Source organism: Nicotiana tomentosiformis, chromosome 8, assembly GCF_000390325.3.
Source record: "Nicotiana tomentosiformis chromosome 8, ASM39032v3, whole genome shotgun sequence".
Taxonomy (NCBI): domain Eukaryota; kingdom Viridiplantae; phylum Streptophyta; class Magnoliopsida; order Solanales; family Solanaceae; genus Nicotiana; species Nicotiana tomentosiformis.
Genome location: NC_090819.1, coordinates 137512084 through 137539397, shown reverse-complemented (window position 1 = coordinate 137539397; position 27314 = coordinate 137512084). Strand labels below are relative to the sequence as shown.

At 39.6% G+C, this 27314-nt stretch overlaps 1 protein-coding gene across 1 annotated transcript in view; it reads right to left on the bottom strand.

Moving 5' to 3' along the window:
- The window catches only part of LOC138898219 (uncharacterized), a 32160-nt gene extending 5916 nt beyond the window's left edge, over positions 1 to 26244 (bottom strand). Inside the window, exons 1-3 of the mRNA XM_070184265.1 lie at positions 26055 to 26244; positions 25560 to 25874; positions 24890 to 25037 (exon numbers count right to left, since the gene is read on the bottom strand). Coding sequence (XP_070040366.1) covers positions 24890 to 25037; positions 25560 to 25874; positions 26055 to 26244 — 653 coding nt within the window. The remainder of the gene's footprint in view (positions 1 to 24889; positions 25038 to 25559; positions 25875 to 26054) is intronic.
- Between the last annotated feature and the right edge of the window lie 1070 nt (positions 26245 to 27314).

The window sequence follows — 27314 nt, the reverse complement described above, 5'->3', positions numbered from 1 at the left end:
GTTTCCCCCTCACTATGCGAACGCGACACCCCGCTACGCGAACACATAGACCAATTGCCCTTCGCGATGCACACCCAGTCCACCCTTCGCGAATGCGTGCTTCTCTTCGCGAACGCGAAGAGCCAATATTGCCAGCCTCCCAGTTCCTCTTCGCGAACGCGAGTCTCCACTCGCGAACGCGAGGCTCCACTCGCGAACGCGATGAAGGAAACCAGATGGTGCATCAAAAAAATTGCAGTAGAGTTCCATGTCCAAAATCCAACCCGTTAACCATTCGAAACTCACCCGAGCCCCTCGGGACCTCAACTAAATATACCAAAAAATCTTAAAACATCATACGGACTTAGTCGAGCCCTCAAATCACCTCAAACAACGCTAAAACATGAATTACACCCCAATTCAAGCCTAATGAACTTTGAAATTTCTAATTTCTACAAACGATTCCAGAACCTATCAAATCACGTCCGATTGACCTCACATTTTGCACAAAAGTCATAAATGACATAACAAAGGTATTCCAATTTTCAGAATCGGATTTTGACCCCGGTATCAAAACTTCAACCCCCCGGTCAAACTTCTCAAAAATTAAACTTTCGGTATTTCAAGCCTAATTCCTCTATAGACTTCCAAATAATATTTCGGACACGCTCCTAAACCCAAAATCACCATACGGAGCTATTGGAATCGTCAAATTTCAAATCCGAGATTGTTTACACATATGTCAACATCCGGTTGACTTTTCCAACTTAAGTTCTACTTAAGAGACTAAGTATCTCAATTCACTCTGAAACCACTCCGGTCCCGAACCAACTAACCCGATATAACATAATACAGCTGAATAACACAAAAGAAGTAGAAATGGGGAAAACATGGCTATAACTCCCGAAATAACAGGTCGGGTCGTTACACCTAGCTCTGCACAAAAATATGCAGAAGTGTTGTATAAGTACACCACAGTCGGTACCCAGTAAGTATCAAGACTAACCTCGGTGGAGTAGTGATGAGGTACAGTCAAGACATTGACTAGTCAAATAACCTGTGCAACATAGCATACAAAAATAATAGAAAACAGATAGAACTGATATAAACAATAATCAACTAGTGATATATACAACAACACAACAAGAACACCATAAATATTGGTCACATGAATATTAAAAACAAGTACAACCAATTAATCAAGTCCTTCAAAATATATATCTTTTATCTATAAGTTTTTCAAATAAAAATCATTAGAATGTAATCCTTTCAATTAAATATATCCCGAATATACTTCCTCCAAATAAATATCTTACGAATGTAAATCTTTCAAATAAATATCTCCCAATATAATTCTTTCAAATAGATATCTTTCGAATATAATTCTTTTAAATAAAAACTTTCGAATATAATTCTTTCAAATAAAAACCTTTCGAATATAATTCTTTTAAATAAAACCTTTCGAATATAATTCTTTCAAATAAAAACCTTTCGAATATAGTTCTTTTAAATAAAACATTTCGTATATAATTCTTTCAAATAAAAGCCTTTCTAATAAGATCTTTCGAATATAGTTTCTTTCAAGTAAAATCCTTCGGATATAATTCCTTTCAAGTAAAATCTTTCAAATATAATTTCTTTCAAGTAAAATCACCGGTTGACACCTCACCTCATAATCCTAAAAATCTCAGGTCTCAGCCTACTTTCATATCTCACGGCACCTCATGCCCATATTTTTATCACAACCGTACGGGCAATTCACAAAGCATAAGACATAATAATTTAATGAAATGAGTGAGAAGTGAACGGCGAGCATTTACTGAAAAGTAACAGGAGCGCTCCCTAAGTATCGCCTAGTAGACCCAAATGTAAATACTCAACAGGGGGATCTTCCGAGGAACCGCCTCGTAGTCCCAAAGTAAATATGCAAGCAGGGGGATATCCCGAGGTACCGCCTAGTCACAAAGTGTCATGACCCAAAATCCATAAATGGTCGTGATGGCGCCTAACACCGCTGCTAGGCAAGCCAACAATAGTTGATTAACTCGATTATTCATTTTTGTATTTTGAAATCAAAATTTTCCTTCAATTAAATGATCAGAAATAAAATTTACAGAGTAAATGATAATATTTTCCCAATTACAATACTGAACAACTCATAAGTACCCCCAAAACCCGGTGTCACAAGTGCATGAGCATCAACTAGGAAGTAAAATAAAATACAACATTTGTCCGGAATAAAAATTAGACAGGAAAAATACAAATAATCCTGGAGGAGACTCTGCTAGCTGCGGATCGTAACCTGAAATACAACTTGCAGCAAGTCCTCGCATCATCCGTGCCTCCATGCCCAAAGGACCACCGGACATAAAAGTACCTGCACAAAAATGTGCAGCAAGTGTAGCATGAATACGTAAATCTACGTGTACCCAATAAGTATCTTGCCTAACCCCGGAGGAGTAGTGACGAGGGGTCGACATCGACACTCACTAGTGGTCCAATAATATCAGGTACATTAAGGAGGTGAACAAATATGAGGCAAAGTAAATAAATGAAATGAACAACTGCAAATCTGTGGTATAATTATCCACCTTACAATAACTCAAGCTCTTAATTAGCAATTCCTCATCAACCGAAGCATATATATATATATATATATATATATATATATTCGTTTATATTAGCAATGAACGAGCATTTATATTAAGATTTAATTGTACTATTCATTTTACAAATACATTCATACAGTTGTAACAAACTAAAAAAATTAATAAAGTTATACAGTACTTTATTTCATATAATGCCGCAACGGATTGGGCATGTAGCAGATCTGGATCCATCTATGGTTGCAATGCGGGTGAAACTTGTGGCCCCATGGAAGCTCAACTTCTTCTCCAATCATCTTGATCAAGGAGATCGTACAAATCTCCATAGGACGGTCCTGCATCTCTATGTCCCTTTCTATTGGATCGTCTCCGCCACATAGACACCACTTCCTAATGCAAATAATCAATGTAGTGTGAGAAGGAGATGAAGGGGAAAATGCATAACAAGAAGCCTAGGAATATGATGAGTGGTGGAAAGAAGAGCAACTTGATGAACTTATATATAAGCAAGAATAGTAAGAAAGCCAAGAGGCTATATATATATATATATATATATATATATATATATATATATTACGAAGGAGGGATTTGATATAGTTTTTACACTGTCACTTGCTTCTGGTAAGATGGAGGAGAGATTTTTGTGGTGTCATTGTTGTGTTTTCATCAAGGGATTTTGTAGTTGTAGTTGAGAATGAAATTTTCTAAATGGCAGATTGTCAGTTAAGAAATGAATCGGTTTTCTCTAGCAAATTATTCTTTGGAGAATGACTTAACATACTGTTATATCACAACATAAAAGGTACACAAAGAGAATATCGCATAGCTATTAAAGTGTTAGCGTAACATTGATTAAGCTACCTTATTTAGCTACATTCGTGCAGTTGTAACAAACTAGAAAGATTAGTACACTTATACAGTACATTATTTCATATAATTCCATGACATATTGGGAATGTAGCATATCTGGACACCCATCTACAGATGCAATGCAGGTGAAACTTGTGGCTGCATGCAAGCTCAATTTCTCCTACAGTCATCTCGTTCTAGCAGATCGTACAAATCTCTGTAGGACGCTCCTGCATCTCTATATCCCTGTCCACCGGATCATTTCAGCTACATAGACACCACCTCCTAATCCAACAAATAAATGCACATGTGAATGCTATCAGAGCCCCAATAAAAAAGTAGAAATTCCACGCAAGCTCTGACCAGCTACCACGGCGGTGCACGTGTTGCACAACAACATGGTATCCGGAGATTGTCATACATATATTTGACAATGTATAATAGTTTCGAAAAGTTTTCACTAATATACAGAAGATGCACGTGTGACGCACGAAAGGCACTTGAGGCGCGCACGAAGCTAGTTTTATTTGATTGACTTGAGACCTCATAAGATTTTAAGAATTGATTTCTCAAACCAACTCAAATAAAATCATATACCTTTTATAATTAATTAACTCTATATTTAATTTCCACATTTATAGTCTCATTTTAAGAAGTTGTGGTCCTTTCCATTGGGAGGAGATCCCTTCCACCATGTGTTTACCAAACTATTTGAAAGTTAACATTCTTTTCATTTGTAAATAATTAAAAATTTTAACGCAATTTTAGATGAAACAATAATAAGAAAATTCAATGCTAACGGCGACCGTTTATAGTAAGCTTTTATTGTACTATTCGTCTTACAAATACATTCGTACTGTTGTAATAAACTAAAAATATTAGTAAACTTATATAATAATTTATTTCATATAATGCCGCGACGGATTGGGCATGTAGCAGATCTAGATCCATCTATAGATGCAATACGGGTGGAACTTGTTGGCCCATGTAAGATCAACTTCTCCTCCAATCATCTCGTTCAAGCAGATCATACAAATCTCCGTAGGATGCTCCTGCATCTCTATGTCCTTATCCTCTAGATCGTCTCGGCCACATTGACACCAGTTCCTAATGCAAAGAATCAATGCACACGTGAGTGCTATCACAACACCAAGAAAAAAGTAAGATTTCCACGCAGGCTCTGACCAGCTACCACGGTGGTTCATGTGTTGCGCAGCAACATGGCATCCAGACAGTTGAGCTAGCAAGAAAACCAATTTGGATATTTCATCACCTATGAGTAAATTTGAGGAAGAGATATATATTCTCAAGAAAGAGTGTGAGAAGGATATGAAGGGAAAAATGCGTAATAAGAAGCCTAGGAAGATGAAAGAGCGGTGGAAAGAAGAGCACCTTGATGAACTTATATATTAGCAAGAAGAGTAAGAAAGTTAAGAGGCTATATATATTACGGAGGAGGGACTGATATAGGTTTTACACTGTCACTTGATTCTGCTAAGATGGAAGAAGCATTTCTGTGGTGTCTTTGTTGTTTTTTCATCAAGGGATTTTGTAGTAGCAGTTGAGAAACGACTCGGTTTTCTCTAGCAAACTGTTCTCTGGAGAATGGCTCAATATACTATTATATCACAACATAAAAGGTACACAAAGAGAATATCTCATAGCTATAAAAGTGTTAACGTAACTTTGATTAAGCTACTTTATTTAGCTACATTCGTGTAGTTGTAACAAACTAGAAAGATTAGTACACTTATACAGTACTTTATTTCATATAATGTCGCGACAGATTTTGCATGTAACAGATCTGGACACCCATCTACAGATGCAATGCGGGTGAAACTTGTGGCCGCATGCAATCTCAACTTCTCCTACAATAATCTCGTTCAAGAAGATCGTACAAATCTCTGCAGGTCGCTCATGCATTTCTATGTCCCTGTCCAGTGGATCATCGCGACTACATAGACACCACCTCCTAATGCAACAAATAAATGCACATGTGAGTGCTATCAAAGCCCCAATAAAAAAGTAAAAATTCCACGCAGGCTCTGACCAGCTACTATGGTAGTGCACGTGTTGCATGATGACATGGCATCTGGAGATTGTCATACATAGATTTGACAATGTATAAGATTTTCGAAAAGTTTTTACTAATATACAAAAGATGCACGTGTGACGCACGAAAGGCACATGAGGCGCGCACGAAGCTATTTTATTTGATTGACTTGAGATCTCATAAGTTTTTAAGTATTGATTTCTCAAACCAACTCAAATAAAATTAGATCCCTTTTATAATTAAATAAATCTATATTTAATTTCCACATTTAACGTCTCATTTTAAGAAGATGTGGTCCTTTCCATTGGGAAGAGATTCCTTCCACCATGTGTCTACCAAACTATTTGAAAGTTGACATTCTTTTCATTTGTAAATAATTAAAAATTTCAACTCAAATTTAGATGAATCAATAATAACAAAATCCATTGCTAACGACGACCGTTTATATTAAGCTTTAATTGTACTATTCGTTTTACAAATACATTCATGCAGTTGTAACAAACTAAAAAAATTAATAAAGTTATACAGTACTTTATTTCATAAAATGCCGCAACGGATTGGGCATGTAGCAGATCTGGATCCATCTATGGTTGCAATGCGGGTGAAACTTGTGGCCCCATGTAAGCTCAACTTCTTCTTAAATCATCTTGATCAAGCAGATCGTACAAATCTCCATAGGACGGTCATGCATCTCTATGTCCCTTTCTATTGGATTGTCTCCGCCACATAGACACCACTTCCTAATGCAAATAATCAATGTAGTGTGAGAAGGAGATGAAGGGGAAAATGCATAACAAGAAGCCTAGGAATATGATGAGTGGTGGAAAGAAGAGCAACTTGATGAACTTATATATAAGCAAGAATAGTAAGAAAGCCAAGAGGCTATATATATATATATATATATATATATATATATATATATATATTACAAAGGAGGGATTTGATATAGTTTTTACACTGTCACTTGCTTCTGGTAAGATGGAGGAGAGATTTTTGTGGTGTCATTGTTGTGTTTTCATCAAGGGATTTTGTAGTTGTAGTTGAGAATGAAATTTTCTAACTGGCAGATTGTCAATTAAGAAATGAATCGGTTTTCTCTAGCAAAGTATTCTTTGGAGAATGACTTAACATACTGTTATATCACAACATAAAAGGTACACAAAGAGAATATCGCATAGCTATAAAAGTGTTAACGTAACATTGATTAAGCTACCTTATTTAGCTACATTCGTGCAGTTGTAACAAACTAGAATGATTAGTACACTTATACAGTACATTATTTCATATAATGCCACGACATATTGGGAATGTAGCATATCTGGACACCCATCTACAGATGCAATGCAGGTGAAACTTGTGGCTGCATGCAAGCTCAATTTCTCCTACAGTCATCTCGTTCAAGAAGATCGTACAAATCTCTGCAGGACGCTCCTGCATCTCTATATCCCTGTCCACCGGATCATTTCAGCTACATAGACACCACCTCCTAATGCAACAAATAAATGCACATGTGAATGCTATCAGAGCCCCAATAAAAAAGTAGAAATTCCACGCAAGCTCTGACCAGCTACCACGGCGGTGCACGTGTTGCACAACAACATGGTATCCGGAGATAGTCATACATATATTTGACAATGTATAATATTTTCGAAAAGTTTTCACTAATATACAGAAGATGCACGTGTGACGCACGAAAGGCACTTGAGGCGCGCACGAAGCTAGTTTTATTTGATTGACTTGAGACTTCATAAGTATTTAAGTATTGATTTCTCAAACCAACTCAAATAAAATCATATCCCTTTTATAATTAATTAACTCTATATTTAATTTCCACATTTATAGTCTCATTTTAAGAAGTTGTGGTCCCCATTGGGAGGAGATCCCTTCCACCATGTGTTTACCAAACTATTTGAAAGTTAACATTCTTTTCATTTGTAAATAATTAAAAATTTCAACGCAATTTTAGATGAAACAATAATAAGAAAATTCAATGCTAACGGCGACCGTTTATAGTAAGCTTTCATTGTACGATTCGTCTTACAAATACATTCGTGCAGTTGTAATAAACTAAAAATATTAGTAAACTTATATAATACTTTATTTCATATAATGCAGCGACGGATTGGGAATGTAGCAGATCTAGATCCATCTATAGATGCAATGCGGGTGGAACTTGTGGGCCCATGTAAGATCAACTTCTCCTCCAATCATCTCGTTCAAGCAGATCGTACAAATTTCCGTAGGATGCTCCTGCATCTCTATGTCCTTATCCTCTAGATCGTCTCGGCCACATTGACACCAGTTCCTAATGCAAATAATCAATGCACACGTGAGTGCTATCACAACACCAAGAAAAAAGTAAGATTTCCACGCAGGCTCTGACTAGCTACCACGGTGGTGCATGTGTTGCGCAGCAACATGGCATCCAGACAATTGAGTTAGCAAGAAAATCAATTTGGATATTTCATCACCTATGAGTAAATTTGAGGTAGAGATATATATTCTCAAGAAGAGTGTGAGAAGGATATGAAGGGAAAAATGCGTAACAAGAAGCCTAGAAAGATGAAAGAGTGGTGGAAAGAAGAGCACCTTGATGAACTTATATATAAGCAAGAAGAGTAAGAAAGTAAAGAGGGATTGATATAGGTTTTACACTGTCACTTGATTCTGGTAAGATGGAGTATAGATTTCTGTGGTGTCATTGTTGTTTTTTTATCAAGGGATTTTGTAGTAGCAGATGAAGTTTTCTCTAGCACACTGTTCTCCGGAGAATGGCTTAACATACTATTATATCACAACATAAAAGATACAAAAAGAGAATATCTCCTAGCTATAAAAATGTTAACGTAACCTTGATTAAGCTACCTCATTTAGCTACATTCGTGCAGTTGTAACAAACTAGAAAAATTAGTACATGTATATAGTACTTCATTTCATATAACGCTGTGAAAAATTGGGCATGTAGCAGTTCTGGACATCCATCTATAGATGCAATGCGGGTGAAACTTGTGGCCGCATGGAAGCTCAACTTCTCCTCCATTCATCTCGTTCAAGTAGATCGTACAAATCTACGCATGACGCTCCTACATCTAAACTGTCTTTTTAAGAAGTTGAGTTCCTTTCCATTGGGAGGAGATCCCTTCTACCATGTGTTTATCAAACAATTTGAAAGTTGACATTCTTATCATTTGTAGATAATTATAATTTTCAATGCAATTTTAGACGAAACAATAATAATAAAATCCAATGCTAACGGCTACCGTTTATATTAGACTTTGTTTTGTTCAATTCGTTTTAAATATACATTCGTGCAGTTGTAAAAAACTAAAAGAATTAGGAAACTTATACAGTACTTTATTTCATATATTATCGTGACGGATTGGGCATATACTATATCTCGATCCATCGACGGATGCAATGCGGGTGAAACTTTTGGCCCCATGGAAACTCAACTTCTCTTCCAATTATCTCGTTCAATCAGATCGTACAAATCTTCGTAGGAATCTCCTGCATCTCTATGTCCCTCTCCACCGGATCGTCTCCGCCACATAGACACCACTTCCTAATGTAAATAATCAATGCACACATGAGTGCTATCAGAGCCCCAAGAAAAAAGTAGGATTTCCACGCAGGCTCTGACCAGCTACCACGGTGGTGCACCTGCTGTTCAACAACATGGCTTCCGGATAATAGAGTTAGCCAGAAAACCAATTTGGACATTTCAGCACCTATGAGTAAATTTGAGGAAGAGACAAAGATTCTCAAAAAAGAGTGAGAAGGAGATAAAGGGAAAAATGTGTAACAAGAAGTCTAGGAAGATGAAAGAGTAAATAAAGAGCATATCTCCTAGCGATATAAGTGTTAGCGTAACCAAGATTAAGCTACCTTATTTAGCTACATTCGTGCAGTTGTAAAAAACTAGAAAATTAGTACACTTATACAGTACTTCATTTCATATAATGCTGCGATAGATTGGGCATGTAGCAGATCTAGACATCCACCTATAGATGCAATTTGGGTGAAACTTGTGGCCGCATAGAAGCTCAACTTCTCCTCCAGTCATCTCGTTCAAGCAGATCGCACAAATCTCTGCTGGACGCTCCTACATCTCTATGTCCCTCTATTGGATCATCTCGGCTACATAGACACCACCTCCTAATGCAACAAATAAATGAACACATGAGTGCTATCAGAGCCCCAATAAAAAAGTAAAATTTCCACGCAGGCTCTGACCAGCTACCACGGTGGTGCACGTGTTGCACAACAACATGGCATCCAGAGATTGTCATACATTGATTTGACAATGTATAAGATTTTTGAAACGTTTTTATTAATATAAAGAAGATGCACGTGTGACGCTTGAGATGCACGTGAGGTGCACACGAAGCTAGTTTTATTTGATTTACTTAAGACCTCATAGGTTTTTAAGTATTTGTTTCTCAAGACAACTCTAATAAAATCATATCGTTTTTATAATTAAGTAACTCTGTATTTAATTTCCACCTTTAAACTGTCTTTTTAAGAAGTTGGATTCCTTTCCATTGGGAGGAGATCCCTTCCACCTTTTGTCTATCAAACTATTTGAAAGTTGACATTCTTTTTATTTGTAAATAATTAAAATTTTCAATGCAATTTTAGACAAAACAATAATAAGAAAATCAAATGCTAACAACTGCCCTTTATATTAACCTTTTATTTTACTATTCATTTTACTAATACATTCGTGCAGTTGTATCAAACTAAAAAAATTAGTAAACTTATACAGTACTTTGTTTCATATAATGCCACGACGTATTAGGCATGTAGCAGATCTGGATCCATCTATGGATGAAATGCGGGAGAAACTTGTAGCTCCAAGGAAGCTCAACTTCTCCTCTAATCATCTCGTTCGAGAATATCGTACCAATCTCGGCAGGATGCTCCTGCATCTCTATTTCCCTCTCTACTAGATTGTCTCCACCACATAGACACCACTTCCTAATTCAAATAATCAATGCATACTTGAGTACTACCAGAGCCCTAAGAAAAAAGTAGGATTTCTACGCATGCTCTGACCAGCTACCATGGTGGTGCACGTGTTGCGCAGCAACATGGCTTCCGGACAATAGAGTTAGCCAGAAAACCAATTTGGACATTTCAGCACCTATGAGTAAATTTGAGAAGAGACAGAGATTCTCAAGAAAGAGTGTGAGAAGGAGATGAAGGAAAAATGCGTAACAAGAAGTCTAGGAAGATGAAAGAGTGGTGGAAAGAAGAGCATCTTGATGAACTTATATATAAGCAAGAAGAGTAAGAAAGTGAAGAGGCTATATATATTACTGATGAGGGAATTAATATAGTTTTTACACTGTTACTTGCTTATGGTAAGATGGAGGAGGGATTTCTGTGGTGTCATTGTTGTTTTTTTCATCAAGGGATTTTATAGTAGAAGTTGAGAATGAAATTTTCTAATTGGCAGATAGTCAGTTGAGCAATGGCTCCGCTTTCTCTAGCAAACTATTCTTCGTAGAATGGCTCAACATACTATTATATCAAAACATAAAATGTACACAAAGAGAATATCTCATAGCTATAAAAGTGTTAACGTAACCTAGATTAAGCTACCTTATTTAGCTACATCCGTGCAGTTGTAACAAACTAGAAATATTTGTACACTTAGACAGTACTTCATTTCATATAATGCTGCGATAGATTGGGCATGTAGCAGATCTAGACATCCATCTATAGATGCAATGTGGGTGAAACTTGTGGCCGCATGGAAGCTCTACTTCTCCTCCATTCATTTCGTTCAAGCAGATCATATAAATTTGTGCATGACGCTCCTACATCTCTATGTCCCTGTCCACTGGATCATCTCGACTACATAGACACCACCTCCTAATGCAACAAATAAATGAACACCTGAGTGCTATGAGAGCCTTAATAAAAAGGTAAAATTTCCATGCAGGCTCTGACCAACTACTATAGTGGTGCACGCGTTGCACATCAACATGGTATCCGGAGATTATCATATATAGATTTGACATTGTATAAGATTTTCGAAAAGTTTTTACTAATATACAGAAGATGCACGTGTGACGCACGAGATGCATGTTAGGCACACACGAAGCTTGTTTTATTTGATTTACTTGAGAGCTTATAAGATTTTAAGTATTGATTTCTCGAACCAACTACAATAAAATCAGATCCCTTTTATAATTAAATAACTCTATATTTAATTTTCACATTTAAAGTCTGTTTTTAAGAAGTTGTGGTCCTTTCCAATTGGAGGAGATCCCTTCCACCATGTGTCTACCAAACTATTTGAAAGTTGACATTCTTTTAATTTGTAAATAATTAAAAATTTCAATGCAATTTTAGACGAAACAATAATAAGAAAATTCAATGCTAGCGGCTACCGTTTATATTAAGCTTTTATTGTACTATTTGTTTTACACATACATTCGTGCAGTTGTAACAAACTAAAAAAATTAGTAAACTTATACAATACTTTATTTCATATAATGCTGCGACGTATTGAGTATGTAGCAGTAGAGAATGAAATGTTCTAATTGGCAGATAGTCAGTTGAGAAACGGCTCGTTTTTCTCTAGCAAACTATTCTCCGGAGAATGGATCAACAAACTATTATATCACAACATAAAAGGTACACAAATAGAACATCTCATAGCTATAAAAGTGTTAACGTAACCTTGATTAAGCTACATTATTTAGCTACATTCGTGCAGTTGTAACAAACTAGAAAAAATAGTGCAGTTATACAGTACCTTATTTCATATAATGCCGTGACAGATTGGGCATGTAGCAGATATGGACACCCATCTACAGATGCAATGCGGGTGAAACTTGCGTCCCCATGAAAGCTCAACTTCTCCTCCAATCATCTCGTTAAGCAGATCATACAAATCTCCGCAGGACGGTCCTGCATCTCTATGTCTCTCTCTACTGGATCGTCTCCGCCACACAGACTCTACTTTCCTAATGCAAATAATCAATGCACATATGAGTGGTATCAGAGCCCCAAGAAAAAAGTAGGATTCCACGCATGCTCTGACTAGCTACCACAGTGGTGCACGTGTTGCACATCAACATGGCTTACGGACAGTAGAGTTAGCCAGAAAACCTATTAGGACATTTCAGCACCTATGAGTAAATTTGAGGAATAGACATAGATTCTCAAGAAAGAGTGTGAGAAGGAGATGAATGGGAAAATGCGTAACAAGAAGCCTAGAAATATGAAAGAGTGGTGGAAAGAAGAGAACCTTGATGAACTTATCTATAAGCAAGAAGAGTAAGAAAGCCAAGAGGCTATATATATTACGGGGGATGGGTTGATATAGTTTTTACACTGTCACTTGCTTCTAGTAAAATGGAGGAAGGATTTCTGTGGTGTCATTGTTGTATTTTCATTAAGGGATTTTGTAATAGTAGTTGTGAATGAAATTTTCTAATTGGCAGATAGTCATTTAAGAAACGGTTCGATTTTCTCTAGCAAACTGTTCTCCGGAGAATGGCTCAATATACTATTATATCACAACATTAAAGGTACACAAAGAGAATATCTCCTAGCTATAAAAGTGGTAACGTAACCTTGATTAAGATACATTATTTAGCTACATTCGTGCAGTTGTAATAAACTAGAAAAATTAGTACAGTTATACAGTACTTTATTTCATATAAAGCAAGGACAGATTGGGCATGTAGCAGATCTAGACATCCATCTATATATGCAATCCGGGTGAAACCTGTGGCCGCATGGAAGCTCAACTTCTCCTCCAATCATCTCATTCAAGTAGATCGTACAAATATCCACATGATGCTCCTGTATCTCTATTTCCCTGTCCACTGGATCATCTTGGCTAAATAGACAACACATCCTAATGCAACAAATAAATGCGCACGTGAGTGCTATTAGAGCCCCAATAAAAAAGTAAAATTTTCACGTAGGTTCTGACCAGCTACTACGGTGGTGCACGTTTTGCACATCAACATGGCATCCGGAGATTGTCATACATAGATTTGACATTGTATAAGATTTTCGAAAAGTGTTTACTGATATACAGAAGATGCATGTGTGATGCATGATATGCATGTGAGGCGCACACGAAGCTTGTTTTATTTGATTTACATGAGAGCTTATAAGTGTTTAAGTATTGATTTCTCATAAAATCAGATCCCTTTTATAATTAAATAATTCTATATTTAATTTCCACATTTAAAGTGTGTTTTTAAGAAGTTGTGGTCCTTTCCATTGGAAGATCCCTTCAACCATGTGTTTACCAAACTATTTGAAAGTTGACATTCTTTTAATTTGAAAAAATTAAAAATGTCAATGCAATTTTAGACGAAACAATAATAAGAAAATTCAATGCTAGCGGCTACCGTTTATATTAAGCTTTTATTGTACTATTTGTTTTACACATACATTCGTGCAGTTGTAACAAACTAAAAAAATTAGTAAACTTATACAATACTTTATTTCATATAATGCTGCGACGTATTGAGTATGTAGCAGTAGAGAATGAAATGTTCTAATTGGCAGATAGTCAGTTGAGAAACGGCTCGTTTTTCTCTAGCAAACTATTCTCCTGAGAATGGATCAACAAACTATTATATCACAACATAAAAGGTACACAAATAGAACATCTCATAGCTATAAAAGTGTTAACGTAACCTTGATTAAGCTACATTATTTAGCTACATTCGTGCAGTTGTAACAAACTAAAAAAAATAGTGTAGTTATACAGTACTTTATTTCATATAATGCCGTGACAGAATGGGCATGTAGCAGATATGGACACCCATCTACAGATGCAATGCGGGTGAAACTTGTGGCCCTATGAAATCTCAACTTCTCCTCCAATCATCTCGTTTAAGCAGATCATACAAATCTCTGCAGGATGGTCCTACATCTCTATGTCCCTCTCTACTGGATCGTCTCCGCCACACAGACACCACTTCCTAATGCAAATAATCAATGCATATATGAGTGCTATCAGAGCCCCAAGAAAAAAGTAGGATTTCACGCATGCTCTGACTAGCTACCATAGTGGTGCACGTGTTGCGTAGCAACATGGATTACGGACAGTAGAGTTAGCCAGAAAACTAATTATGATATTTCAACACCTATGAGTAAATTTGAGAAAGAGACATAGATTCTCAAGAAAGAGTATGAGAAGGACATAAAGGAGGAAATGCGAAACAAGAAGCCTAGTAATATGAAAGAGTAGTGGAAAGAAGAGCACCTTGATGAATTTATATATAAGCAAGAAGAGTTAGAAAGCCAAGAGGCTATATATATTACGGAGGAGGGGTTGATATAGTTTTTACACTGTCACTTGCTTCTAGTAACATGGAGGATGGATTTTCGTGGTGTCATTGTTGTTTTTTCATCAAGGGATTTTGTAATAGTAGTTGTGAATGAAAATTTCTAATTGGCAGATAGTCATTTAAGAAACGGTTCGGTTTTCTCTAGCAAACTGTTCTCCGGAGAATGGCTCAATATACTATTATATCACAACATTAAAGGTACACAAAGAGAATATCTCCTAGCTATAAAAGTGGTAACGTAACCTTGATTAAGCTACATTATTTAGCTGCATTCGTGCAGTTGTAATAAATTAGAAAAATTAGTACAGTTATACAGTACTTTATTTCATATAAAGCCAGGACAGATTGGGCATGTAGCAGATCTAGACATCCATCTATATATGCAATCCGGGTGAAACCTGTGGCCGCATGGAAGCTCAACTTCTCCTCCAATCATCTTATTCAAGTAGATCGTACAAATATCCACATGATGCTCCTGTATCTCTATTTCCCTGTCCACTGGATCATCTTGGCTAAATAGACAACACATCCTAATGCAACAAATAAATGCGCACGTGAGTGCTATTAGAGCCCCAATAAAAAAGTAAAATTTTCACGCAGGCTCTAACCAGCTACTACGGTGGTGAACGTTTTGCACATTAACATAGCATACGGAGATTGTCATACATAGATTTGACATTGTATAAGATTTTCGAAAAGTGTTTACTGATATACAGAAGATGCATGTGTGATGCATGATATGCATGTGAGGAGCACACGATGCTTGTTTTATTTGATTTACTTGAGAGCTTATAAGTGTTTAAGTATTGATTTCTCGAACCAACAACAATAATAACAACCCAATATAATCCCACTAGTGGGGTTTGGGGAGGGTAATATGTACGCAGACCTTACCCCTACCATGGGGTATAGAGGTGCTTACACTGTCACTTGCTTCTAGTAAGATGGAAGAGCGATTTCTGTGGTGTCATTGTTGTTTTTGAATCAAGGGATTTTGTAGTAGCAATTGAGAATAAAATTTTCTAATTGGCACATAGTTTGTTGAGAAACGACTCGGTTTTCTCTAGCAAACTGTTCTACGGATAATGGCTCAATATACTATTATATCACAACATAAAATGTATACAAAGAGAATATCTCATAGCTATAAAAGTATTAACGTAACTTTGATTAAGCTACCTTATTTAGCTACATTCGTGCAGTTGTAACAAACTAGAAAAATTAGTACACTTATACAGTGCTTTATTTCATATAATGCCGCGACAGATTGGGCATGTAGCAGATCTGGACATCCATCTGTAGATGCAATGCGGGTGAAACTTGAAGCCGTATGGAAGCTCAACCTTTCCTCCAATCATCTCGTTCAAGCATATCATACAAATCTTCGCAGGATGCTCCTGTATCTCTATGTCCCTGTCCAGAGGATCATCTCAGTTACATTGACACCACCGCCTAATGCAACAAATAAATGCACACGTGAGTGCTATTAGAGCCCCAATAAAAAAAGTAGAATTTTCACGCAGGACCTGACTAGCTACCACGGTGGTGCACGTGTTGCACAACAACATGCCATACGGAGAACATAGATTTGACAATGTATAAGATTGCCTAAAAGTTTTTACTAATATATAGAAGATTCACGTGTGACACACGAAATGCACGTGAGGCGCACACATAGCAAGTTTTATTTGATTTACTTGAGACCTTATACGTTTTTAAGTATTGATTTTTCAAGCCAACTCCATGTGTCTACCAAACTATTTGAAAGTTGACATTCTTTTCATTTGTAAATAATTATAATTTTACATGCAATTTTAGACGAAATACTAATAAGAAAATCCAATGCTAACGGCTATTGTTTATATTAAGCTTTTATTGTACTATTTGTTTTACAAATACATTCGTGCAGTTGTAACAAACTAAAAAAATTAGTAAACTTATACAATACTTTATTTCATATAATGCTGTGACGGATTGGGCATGTAGCAGATCTGGATCCATCTATGGATGCAATGCGGGTTAAACTTGTGGCCTTATGGAAGCTCAACTTCTCCTCCAATCATCTCGTTCAAAAAGATCGTACAAATCTCAACAGGACACTCTTGCATATCTATTTCCCTCTCTACTGGATCGTCTCCACCACATAGACACCACTTTCTAATGTAAATAATCAATGCATACGTGAGTACTATCAGAGCCCCAAGAAAAAAGTTGGATTTCCATGCAAGCTCTGACCAGCTACCACGGTGGTGCATGTGTTGCGCAGCAACATGGCTTCCGGACAGTAGAGTTAGGCAGAAAACCAATTTGGACATTTCAGCAAATATGAGTAAATTTGAGGAAGAGACAGAGATTCTCAAGAAAGAGTGTGAGAAGGAGATGAAGGGGAAAATACGTAACAAGAAGTCTAGGAAGATGAAAGAGTGGTGGAAAGAAGAGCACCTTGATGAACTTATACATAAGGAAGAAGAGTAAGAAATCCATGAGGCTAAATATATTACTAATGAGGGAATTGATATAGTTTTTACACTGTCACTTTCTTCTGGTAAGATGAAGGGCGGATTTCTGTGGTGTCATTATTTTTTTCATCAAGAAATTTTATAGTAGCAGTTGAGAATGATATTTTATAATTGGCAGATAGTCAGTTGAGAAACGACTCAATTTTCTCTAGCAAACTGTTTTCTGGAGAATGGCTCAACATACTATTATATCACAACATAAAAGGTACAAAAAGCGAATATCTCCTATCTATAAAGGTGTTAACGTAACCTTTATTGAGCTACCTTATTTTGCTACATTCGTGCAGTTGTAACAAACTAGAAAGATTAGTATAGTTATCCAGTACTTTATTTCATATAATGCCGCGACAGATTGGGCATGTAGCAGATATGGATATCCATCTATAGATGCAATGCGGGTGAAACTTGTGGCCGTATGGAAGCTCAACTTCTCCTCCAATCATCTCGTTCAAGCAGATCATACAAATATCCGCCGAACGCTCCTACATCTCTATGTCCCTGTCCACAGGATCATCTCAGCTACATAGATACCACCTCCGATTGCAACAAATTAATGCACACGTGAGTGGTATCAGAGCCCCAATAAAAAAGTAGAATTTCCAAGCAGGATCTGACCAGCTACTACGGTGGTGCACGTGTTGCACATCAACATGGTATCCGGAGATTGTCATACATAGATTTGACATTGTATAAGAGTTTTGAAAAGTTTTACTAATATACAGAAGATGCACGTGTGACGCATGAGATCTATGTGAGGCACACACGAAGCTAGTTTTATTTGATTTACTTGAGACTTCATAAATTTTTAAGTGGCAAGAGTGATTATGGCCCCATGGAAGCTCAACTTCTCCTCCAATCATCTCGTTCAAGTAGATCATACAAATCTCCGCAGGACGCTCCTGCATCTTTATGTCCCTCTATAATTTATCGTCCCTGCCACATAGATACCACTTCCTAATGAAAATAATCAATGCACACATGAGTGTTATCAGAGCCCCAAGAAAAAAAGTAGGATTTCCATGCAAGCTCTTACCAGCTACCACGGTGGTGCACGTGTTGCGCAGCAACATGGTTTCTAGACAATAGAGTTATCCAGAAAACCAATTTGGACATTTCATCACATATGAGTAAATTTGATGAAGAGACAGAGATTCTCAAGAAAGAGTGTGAGAAGGAGATGAAGGGGAAAATGCGTAACAAGAAGTCTAGGAAGATGAAAGAGAGGTGGAAAGAAGAGCACTTTGATGAACTATATATAAGCAAGAAGAGTAAGAAATCCAAGAGGCTATATATATTACTGATGAGGGAATTTATATAGTTTTTACACCGTCACTTGCTTCTGGTAATGTCACGACCCAAAATCCCACCACAAGCGTCGTGATGACACTTAGTCTTTAATACTAAGTAAGCCGATCATAATAGCAATTCAAGCCCATTTTTTTTTAAAAATATATAATTTAATACAAGTGTCAAAACCCAATAGCGGAAATATTCAAACAACCTCCAAAGACTAGTAATACTGAGTCACGAACTCTATCTGAATACATGCAATAATCTCAAGGATCGAATATACAATAATGTTCGAATAAGAGTTGATAGTATGTTAAAATGGAAAGACTCCAAGGGACTGCGACGGCGAAACAGTTCTATCTTGAATCCTTGCAATCAACACACTAACTCTGCCCGAGTCCGATATCTTCAATACCTAGTGTCACGACCCAAACTAACCTCTGTCGTGATGGCGCCTATCGTGGAACTAGGCAAGCCGACTCATTTCCAAAACAAACCGATATTTTCATTTCAAAGAAAATTTCAAGGTTATTTAACATAAAACCTCAATTTAAAAAGTTCAAATCAAAGAAAAACAGAAGTGCGGAAAAGAAAAGCCTGACATCGGGGTGTCACTAGTCATGAGCATCTACTACAATCTGTCTAACAATTTCAAGGCTAACTCAGTCGGAAAAATAGCTAAATACAACTAGAGGAAGATAAGAGGGAGAAGAGCAGGGGCTGTGATCGCCAAACAACTACCTTGCTATCTTAAAGAAAAATCTGCAACTAGAACACTCAATAACAGCTACCGTATCCAGCTACACCTGAATTTGCACACAAGGTGCAGGGAGTAATATGAGTACGCTAACTCAGTAAGTAACAACAATAAATAAAGACTGAGCAGTAGTGAGGAGCAATAAAGCATATAACGTTCATATCAAGAAATCTCAGTAAAGTACAACATGCTTTAAAAATCAGTGTTTGAATCGAATCATCTCGTTTATATCCGGTTCCAGTAAAAGTCATTTAAAGATATTCTTCCAACAGTTTTTCAAATAAAGGCTCAATGCAAAGGTGAGCAAAAATTATGAAATCATAAATAGCCATCGGGCAAAACATCACTCATAAACAGCCCCTCGGGCAAACCTCACAGTCACTCCTGCCACTCGGGAATACCTCACAATCACTCTTGCCACTCGGGCATACCTCACAATCACTCATGCCTCCCATTCACTCAGCACTCGGCACTCGCACTTAGTAGCTACCTGCACTCATTGGGGGTGTGTACAGACTCTGGAGGGGCTCCTTCAGCCCAAGCACTATAATCTACACGGACAACTCACGTGTTGCACGGACAACTCACGTGCAAAAATAATAAAGTATACTGTAGGCGGTCAGCCCCGATCTACACTCATCCTAACAAATCAGGCCCTCGGCCTCACTCAGTCATAAACCTCTCAAGCCACTCGGGCATCTCAGTAAAACAAGGCATTTGGCCCAAAACATTTATATTCATCAAAATAGAGTCATAATACTGAGTTATGCGGTAAACAAGTATAAACATGACTGAGTATAGATTTTCAATCGAAAACAATGAGAGGATGGTAAGAAACAGCCCCTAAGGGACCAAACAACATTGGCGCAAGGCTCAAACATGGCATTCGGCCCAATTTACAGAAATTCTATCTAAAACATATAAGAATCGAATGGTTTCAACAAAGTATGCAACTTTACACTTGCTACGGGACGGACCAAGTCACAAATCCCCAACAGTGCATGCCCACACGCCCGTCATCTAGCATGTGCATCGCTTCAAAATAGTAGAATGATACGAAATCCGGGGTTTCATACCCTCAGGACTAGATTTACAATCGTTACTTACCTCAAACCACGAAATTCTTATTCTGCAATGTCCTTTCTTCGTGAATTGGTCTCCAAATCCCTCGAATCTGGTCATAAATAATTCGTTTCAGTCAATAAAATTCATTGGAATTAATTCTACAAGATAATAATGATTTACCATAAAAATCTGAAAATTAGCTCAAAAATCGCATGTGGGGCCCACGTCTCGGAACTTGACAAAAGTTATAAAATCCGGAAACCCATTCAACCACGAGTCTAACCATACCAATTTTATAAAAATCCGACCCCAACTCGACCCTCAAATCTTCAATTTAAACCAAGAGGGTTTTCACATTTCCCCAACTCAATTCACCAATTAAATGATAAAAACAACCATGGATTCGGGTAATTTAACCAATATTTAGTAAAGAACACTTACCCCGTTGTTTCCTGTCAAAATCACCCAAAATCACCTCAATTCCGAGCTCCAAATCACCATAAACTGAAAATGGCACGAAGTCTCATTTTCAGAACTTAAACTCACTGGCCAAACTTTTCTTCTTCGCGAATGCGGTCAGTGCCTCGCGTTCGCGAAGCACAAAATAACTCCCGTCCAAATACCTCCTTCGCGAACGTGCCATCACCCTCGCATTCGCGAAGCACAAAATGCCTCTGCCTCAATGCCTTCTACGCGAACGCGTTCAACCCATCACGAATGCGATGCTTCGTTTCCCCCTCACTATGCGAACGCGACACCCCTTACGCGAACGCGTAGACCAATTGGTTGGGGTCTTCGGCTGCTTCCTCTCTTCTTCGCGAACACGTAACACCTCTCGCGTTCGCGATGCATACCCAGTCCACCCTTCGTGAACACGAAGAGCAAATATTGCCAGCCTCCCAGTTCCTCTTCGCGAACGCGAGGCTCCAATCACAAACGCGATGAAGGAAACCAGATGGTGCATCAAAAAAATTCCATCAGAGTTCCAAGTCCAAAATCCAACCCGTTAACCATTCGAAACTCATCCGATCCCCTCGGTACCTCAACCAAATATACCAACAAGTCCTAAAACATCATACGGACTTAGTCGAACCCTCAGATCAGCTCAAACAACGCTAAAACCATGAATTACACCCCAATTCAAGCCTAATGAACTTTGAATTTTCTAATTTCTACAAACGACTCCGGAACCTATCAAATCACGTCTGATTGACCTCAAATTTATCACACAAGTCATAAATGACATAACAGAGGTATTCCAATTTTCAGAATCAGATTCTGACCCCGATATCAAAAAGTCAACCCCCCGGTCAAACTTTTCAAAAATTAAACTTTCGGCATTTCAAGCCTAATTCCTCTACGGACTTCCAAACAATATTTCGGACACGTTCCTAAACCCAAAATCACCATATAGAGCTATTGGAATCATCAAATTTCAAATCCGAGATCGTTTACACAAAGGTCAACATTCGGTTGACTTTTCTAACTTAAGTTCTACTTAAGAGACTAAGTGTCTCAATTCACTCTGAAACCACTCCGGTCCCGAACCAACTAACCCGATATAACATAATACAGCTGAATAATACAAAAGAAGTAGAAATGGGGAAAACAGGGCTATAACTCCCAAAACGACCGGCCGGCTCGTTACATCCTCCCTCTCTTAAATATCCGTTCGTCCTCGAACGGGTCTAGAAACATACTTGGACTCTCAAATAGGCATGGATATCTGCTCCGCATCTCCCGCTCGGTCTCCTAGGTGGCCTCCTCCTTAGGCTGACCTCTCCATTGCACCTTCACTGAAGCTATATCCTTTGACCTAAACCTTCGAACCTGCCGATCCAAAATTGCCACCGGCTCCACATCATAAGTCATATCACCCTCCAACTGAACCATGCTGAAATCCAAAACATGGGACGGATCTCCAATATACTTCCGGAGCATGTAAACATGAAACACTAGATGCACACTCGACAAGATGGGTGGCAAGGCAAGCTTATAAGCTACCTCCCCTATTCTCTGAAGCACCTCAAAAGGCCCAATGAACCGGGGGCTCAACTTGCCCCTCTTCCCAAACCTCATAACACCCTTCATGGGTGATACCTTCAGCAAAACCTTCTCCCCAACCATAAAAGACACATCACAGACCTTCCTATCCGCGTAGCTCTTCTGCCTAGACTGCGCCGTGCGAAGCCGCTCCTGAATCAATTCACCTTATCTAATGCATCCTGGACCAAGTCTGTACCTAAGAGCCTAGCCTCAACCGACTTAAACCATCCAACCGGAGATCTACACCTCCTCCCATGTAAAGCCTCGTACGGATCCATCTGAATACTCGACTGATAACTGTTGTTATATGCAAACTCCGCGAGTGGTAGAAACTGGTCCCATGAACCCCCAAAGTCAATGACACAAGCACGCAACATGTCCTCCAATATCTGAATAGTGCACTCGGACTGCCTGTCCGTCTGAGGGTAAAAACTGTGCTCAACTCAACCTGAGTACCCAACTCTCGCTGCACGACCCTCCAAAACTGCGATGTGAACTGAGTACCCCTATCTGAAATGATGGAAACTGGGACACCATGCAGACGAACGATCTCTCAGATGTAAATCTCAGCCAACCGCTCTGAAGAGTAAGTAGTACCAACTAGAATGAAATGCGCGGACTTGGTCAGTCGATCCACAATAACCCAAATAGCGTCGAACTTTCTCAAAGTCCGTGGGAGCCTAACTACAAAGTCCATGGTGAGCCGCTCCCACTTCCACTCTGGGATCTCTAACGTCTGAAGCAAGCCACCCGGTCTCTAATGCTCATACTTAACCTGCTGACAATTGAGACACCAAGCCACAAACCCAACTATATCCTTCTTCATCTGCCTCCACCAATAGTGCTGCCTCAAATCCTGGTACATCTTCGCGGCACCCGGATGGATAGAATACCGCGAGCTGTGGGCCTCCTCAAGAATCAACTCTCAAAGCCCATCTACATTAGGAACACATATCCGGCCCTACATTCTCAGCACGCCGTCATCACCAATAGTCAGATCCCTAGCATCACCTCTCTGAACCCTGTCCTGAAGAAGGAGCAAGTGGGGGTAATCATACTGACGCTCCCTGATACGGTCATAAAGAAAAGACTTGGAGACCACACAAGCCAATACCCTACTAGGCTCCGAAATATCCAATCTGACAAGCTGGCCTGCTAAGGTCTGAACATCTAATGCCAAAGGTCTTTCTACTGTTGGAAGATATGCTAAACTCCCAAAACTCTCTACCCAGCGACTCAAAGCATCGACCACCACATTGGACTTCCCCGGATGGTACAAAATAGTGATATCATTGTCCTTAAGAAGCTCTAGCCATCTCCGTTGACGCAAATTAAGATCATTCTGCTTTAACAGATACTGTAGACTCCGGTGATCAGTATAGATCTCATAATGAACCCCATACAAATAATGACGCCAAATCTTAAGGCGTGAACAATGGCTGCTAACTCAAGATCATGGACATGATAGTTCTTCTATGGGTCTTCAACTGGCGCTTGGCATAGGCAATCACCCTACCCTCCTGCATCAAAAAACAACCAATGCCTATTCTCGAGGCATCACAATGCACGGTGTAAGAACCTGAAGCTGATGGTAGAACTAACACTTGAGTTGTGTACAAAGCAGTCTTGAGCTTCTGAAAGCTCTCCTCACACTCATCCGACCACCTGAATGGAGCACCCTTTTGGATCAATTTGGTCAAGGGTAATGCAATAGATGAAAATCCCTCCACAAAGCGACGGTAGTAACCTGCCACACCAAGAAAGCTCCTAATCTCTGTGGCTAAGGACGGTCTGGGCAAACTCTGCACCGCCTCTATCTTCTTCGGATCCACCTGAATGCCCTCACTGGACACCACGTGCCCTACGAATGCTACTGAACTGAGCCAAAACTCACATTTGGAGAACTTTGCATAAAGCTTCTCCTCCCTCAATCTCTGCAATACAACCCTCAAATGCTGAGCGTGCTACTCCTGGCTACGAGAGTACACCAGGATGTCGTCATTGAATACAATGACGAATGAGTTCAAATAGGGCTGGAATACACTGTTCATCAAATGCATGAACGCTACTGGGGCATTGGTCAGCCCAAAAGACATCACCAAGAACTCATAATGGCCATATCGGGTCCTGAAAGCTTTTTTAAGAATATCTGAATCCCGAATCTTCAGCTGGTGATAACCGGACCTCAAATCAATCTTGGAGAACACCCTCGCTCCCTGAAGCTGGTCGAATAAATCATCAATGCGAGGCAAAGGATACTTATTATTGACTGCCTGTAATCTTGGAGAACACCCTTGTTCAACTGCCTGTAATCAACACACATTCTCATGGAACCATCCTTCTTTTTCACAAATAGAACCGGTGCACCCCAAGGTGACACACTAGGCCGAATAAACCCCTTATCAAGGAGTTCCTGAAGCTGTTCTTTCAATTCCTTCAACTTCGCCGGTGCAATACGATACGGTGGAATAGAATTGGGCTGAGCGCCCGACACCAAATCAATACCAAAGTCAATATCCCTATCAGGCGGCATGCCCGACAGGTCTGCAGGAAACACATCCGAAAAATCACGTACCATCGGAATAGAATCAATGACAGGAGTCTCTGCACTAACATCCCTCACAAAAGCCAAATAAGATAGGCAACCCTTCTCAACCATGCGCTGAGCCTTCAAATATGAAATTACCCTACTTGGTACATAATCAACCGAACCGCTCCACTCAACACTCAGAATTCCCGGCATAGCCAACGTCACCATCTTAGTGTGACAATCTAGAACAACATGACATGGAGATAACCAATCCATACCCAATATCACATCAAAGTCAACCATACTGAACAATAATAGATCCACTAGGGTCTCCAAACCCCCAATAGTCACCACACATGACTGATATACGCGGTCCACAATAATAGTATCGCCCACAGGAGTAGATACATGTACATATAAAACTAAGGACTCATGGGGCATATCCAAAAAATGGGTGAAATACGAGGAAACATATGAATACGTGGAACCAGGGTAAAATAATACCGAGGCATCTCTGTGACAAAATGAGACAATACCTGTAATCACAGCATTTGAAGCAATAGCATCTGGTCTGGCAGGGAGAGCATAGAAATGGGCCTGACCAGCCCCTGAGCTACCTCCCCCTCTAGGGCGACTCCTAGCTGACTGACCTCTACCCCGAGCTGACTGGGCGGGTGGTGAGGTAGCTGGTGCTGTAGTCGGAGGCTGACTCCTCTGCTGAGATAGACCCCCATGACGACGAGGGCACTGCCTCCATATATGCCTAAGCTCCCCACACTCAAAATAACTCCCTGGTGCTGGCGGCGGAAATTGAAGGGAACCTCTAGCACCGGGATGACTGGTAGAAGAACCTGGCTAGGAAGAGCCCTGAACAGGTGGAGAACGGGACGAACTCTGAATTGGAAGGGCACTAAGTGATGAGTGGCTCTGATGAGAACTCTGAGAACCATGGCCAAATGATGCACCCCGATGAAATGGCCGAGTTGACTGAGCCTGTCTGAAATGACGACCTCTATTGTGCTTGAACTGACCCCCAAAAGGAGCACCGCTGAATCCACCCTGACCACGAGGCCTCTTGGCCTCCCATTCAACCCTCTCCTGACCGCGAACAATCTCAATCTGCTGAGCAATGTCGACAACCTCATCAAAGGTAACACCCGAAACCCACTCCCTGGTCATGAGCAATTGTAGCTGATAAGTGAGGCCATCAATAAACTTCATGATACTCTCTGTCCTTGGGAATTAACTAGATAGCATGACGGGCCAACTCAAAGAATCGCATCTCATACTGTGTCACAAACATATCGCCCTGGCGAAGCCGCTCAAACTATCTGCGCAGCTCCTCTATGCGGGATCGAGGCACGAACTTCTCCAAAAGGACCACGGAGAACTGCTGCCAAGTAAGGGGTGCTGCGCCAATAGGCCTATGCCTCTCTTAAGTCTCCCATCATCTGAGTGCAGCCCCAGAAAACTGAAAGGTAGTGAATGAGACCCCACAAGTCTCCAAAATACCAGTAGTACGGAGTATCCTCTGACACCTATCCAAAAGGTCCTGAGCATCCTCTCTCTCTGTGCCACTGAAAGGTGGTGGCTGAAGTCTCCCAAACCTTTCCAACCTACGCTGATCATCCTCAGGCATAGCAGGAACCACATAATCTTGAGAAACAACAACCGGCTAGGCTGGTGGTACCTCTAGTGTCTGAAGTCCCTGAATAACCTGCTCGGGTGTGCGAGCAACGGGAGTCTGAGTCCCTCCCCTGGCCTGAGAAGTGGTTGCGGTGGTCGAAATAGAGACCGCTTGAGCAAGGCCAGTACACGCTGTCAGAATCTGAGCTAGGGCCTCCTGAAGTCCTGGAATCACAATAGGCACAGGTGGTTCCTGAGCTAGTGCATCAACAACTGGAACTTGGTCCTGATCTGGGACAACCGGTGGATCTGCAGGTACTGCCCCAGCTGCTGTACGGGCTGCACCTCTGCCCCTACCACGGACCCTACCGCGGCCTCGGCCTCTCGCGGCCTTGGCTGGTTGTACTGGTACCTGGCCCTCCTGACCGGTAGCACGAGTCCTCACCTTCTGTGAGAGAATAAAACAATAGATGTTTAGTTACTAGAATCAACAAATTCGCACGATAAGAATTCAAGAATATGGAGTTTCCTAAAGGTTATGTAGCCTCTCGAAGATAAGTACAGACATCTCCGTACCGATCCGCAAAACTCTACTAAACCCGCTCATGACTCGTGAGACCTATGTAACCTAGGCTCTGATACCAATCTATCACGACCCAAACTAA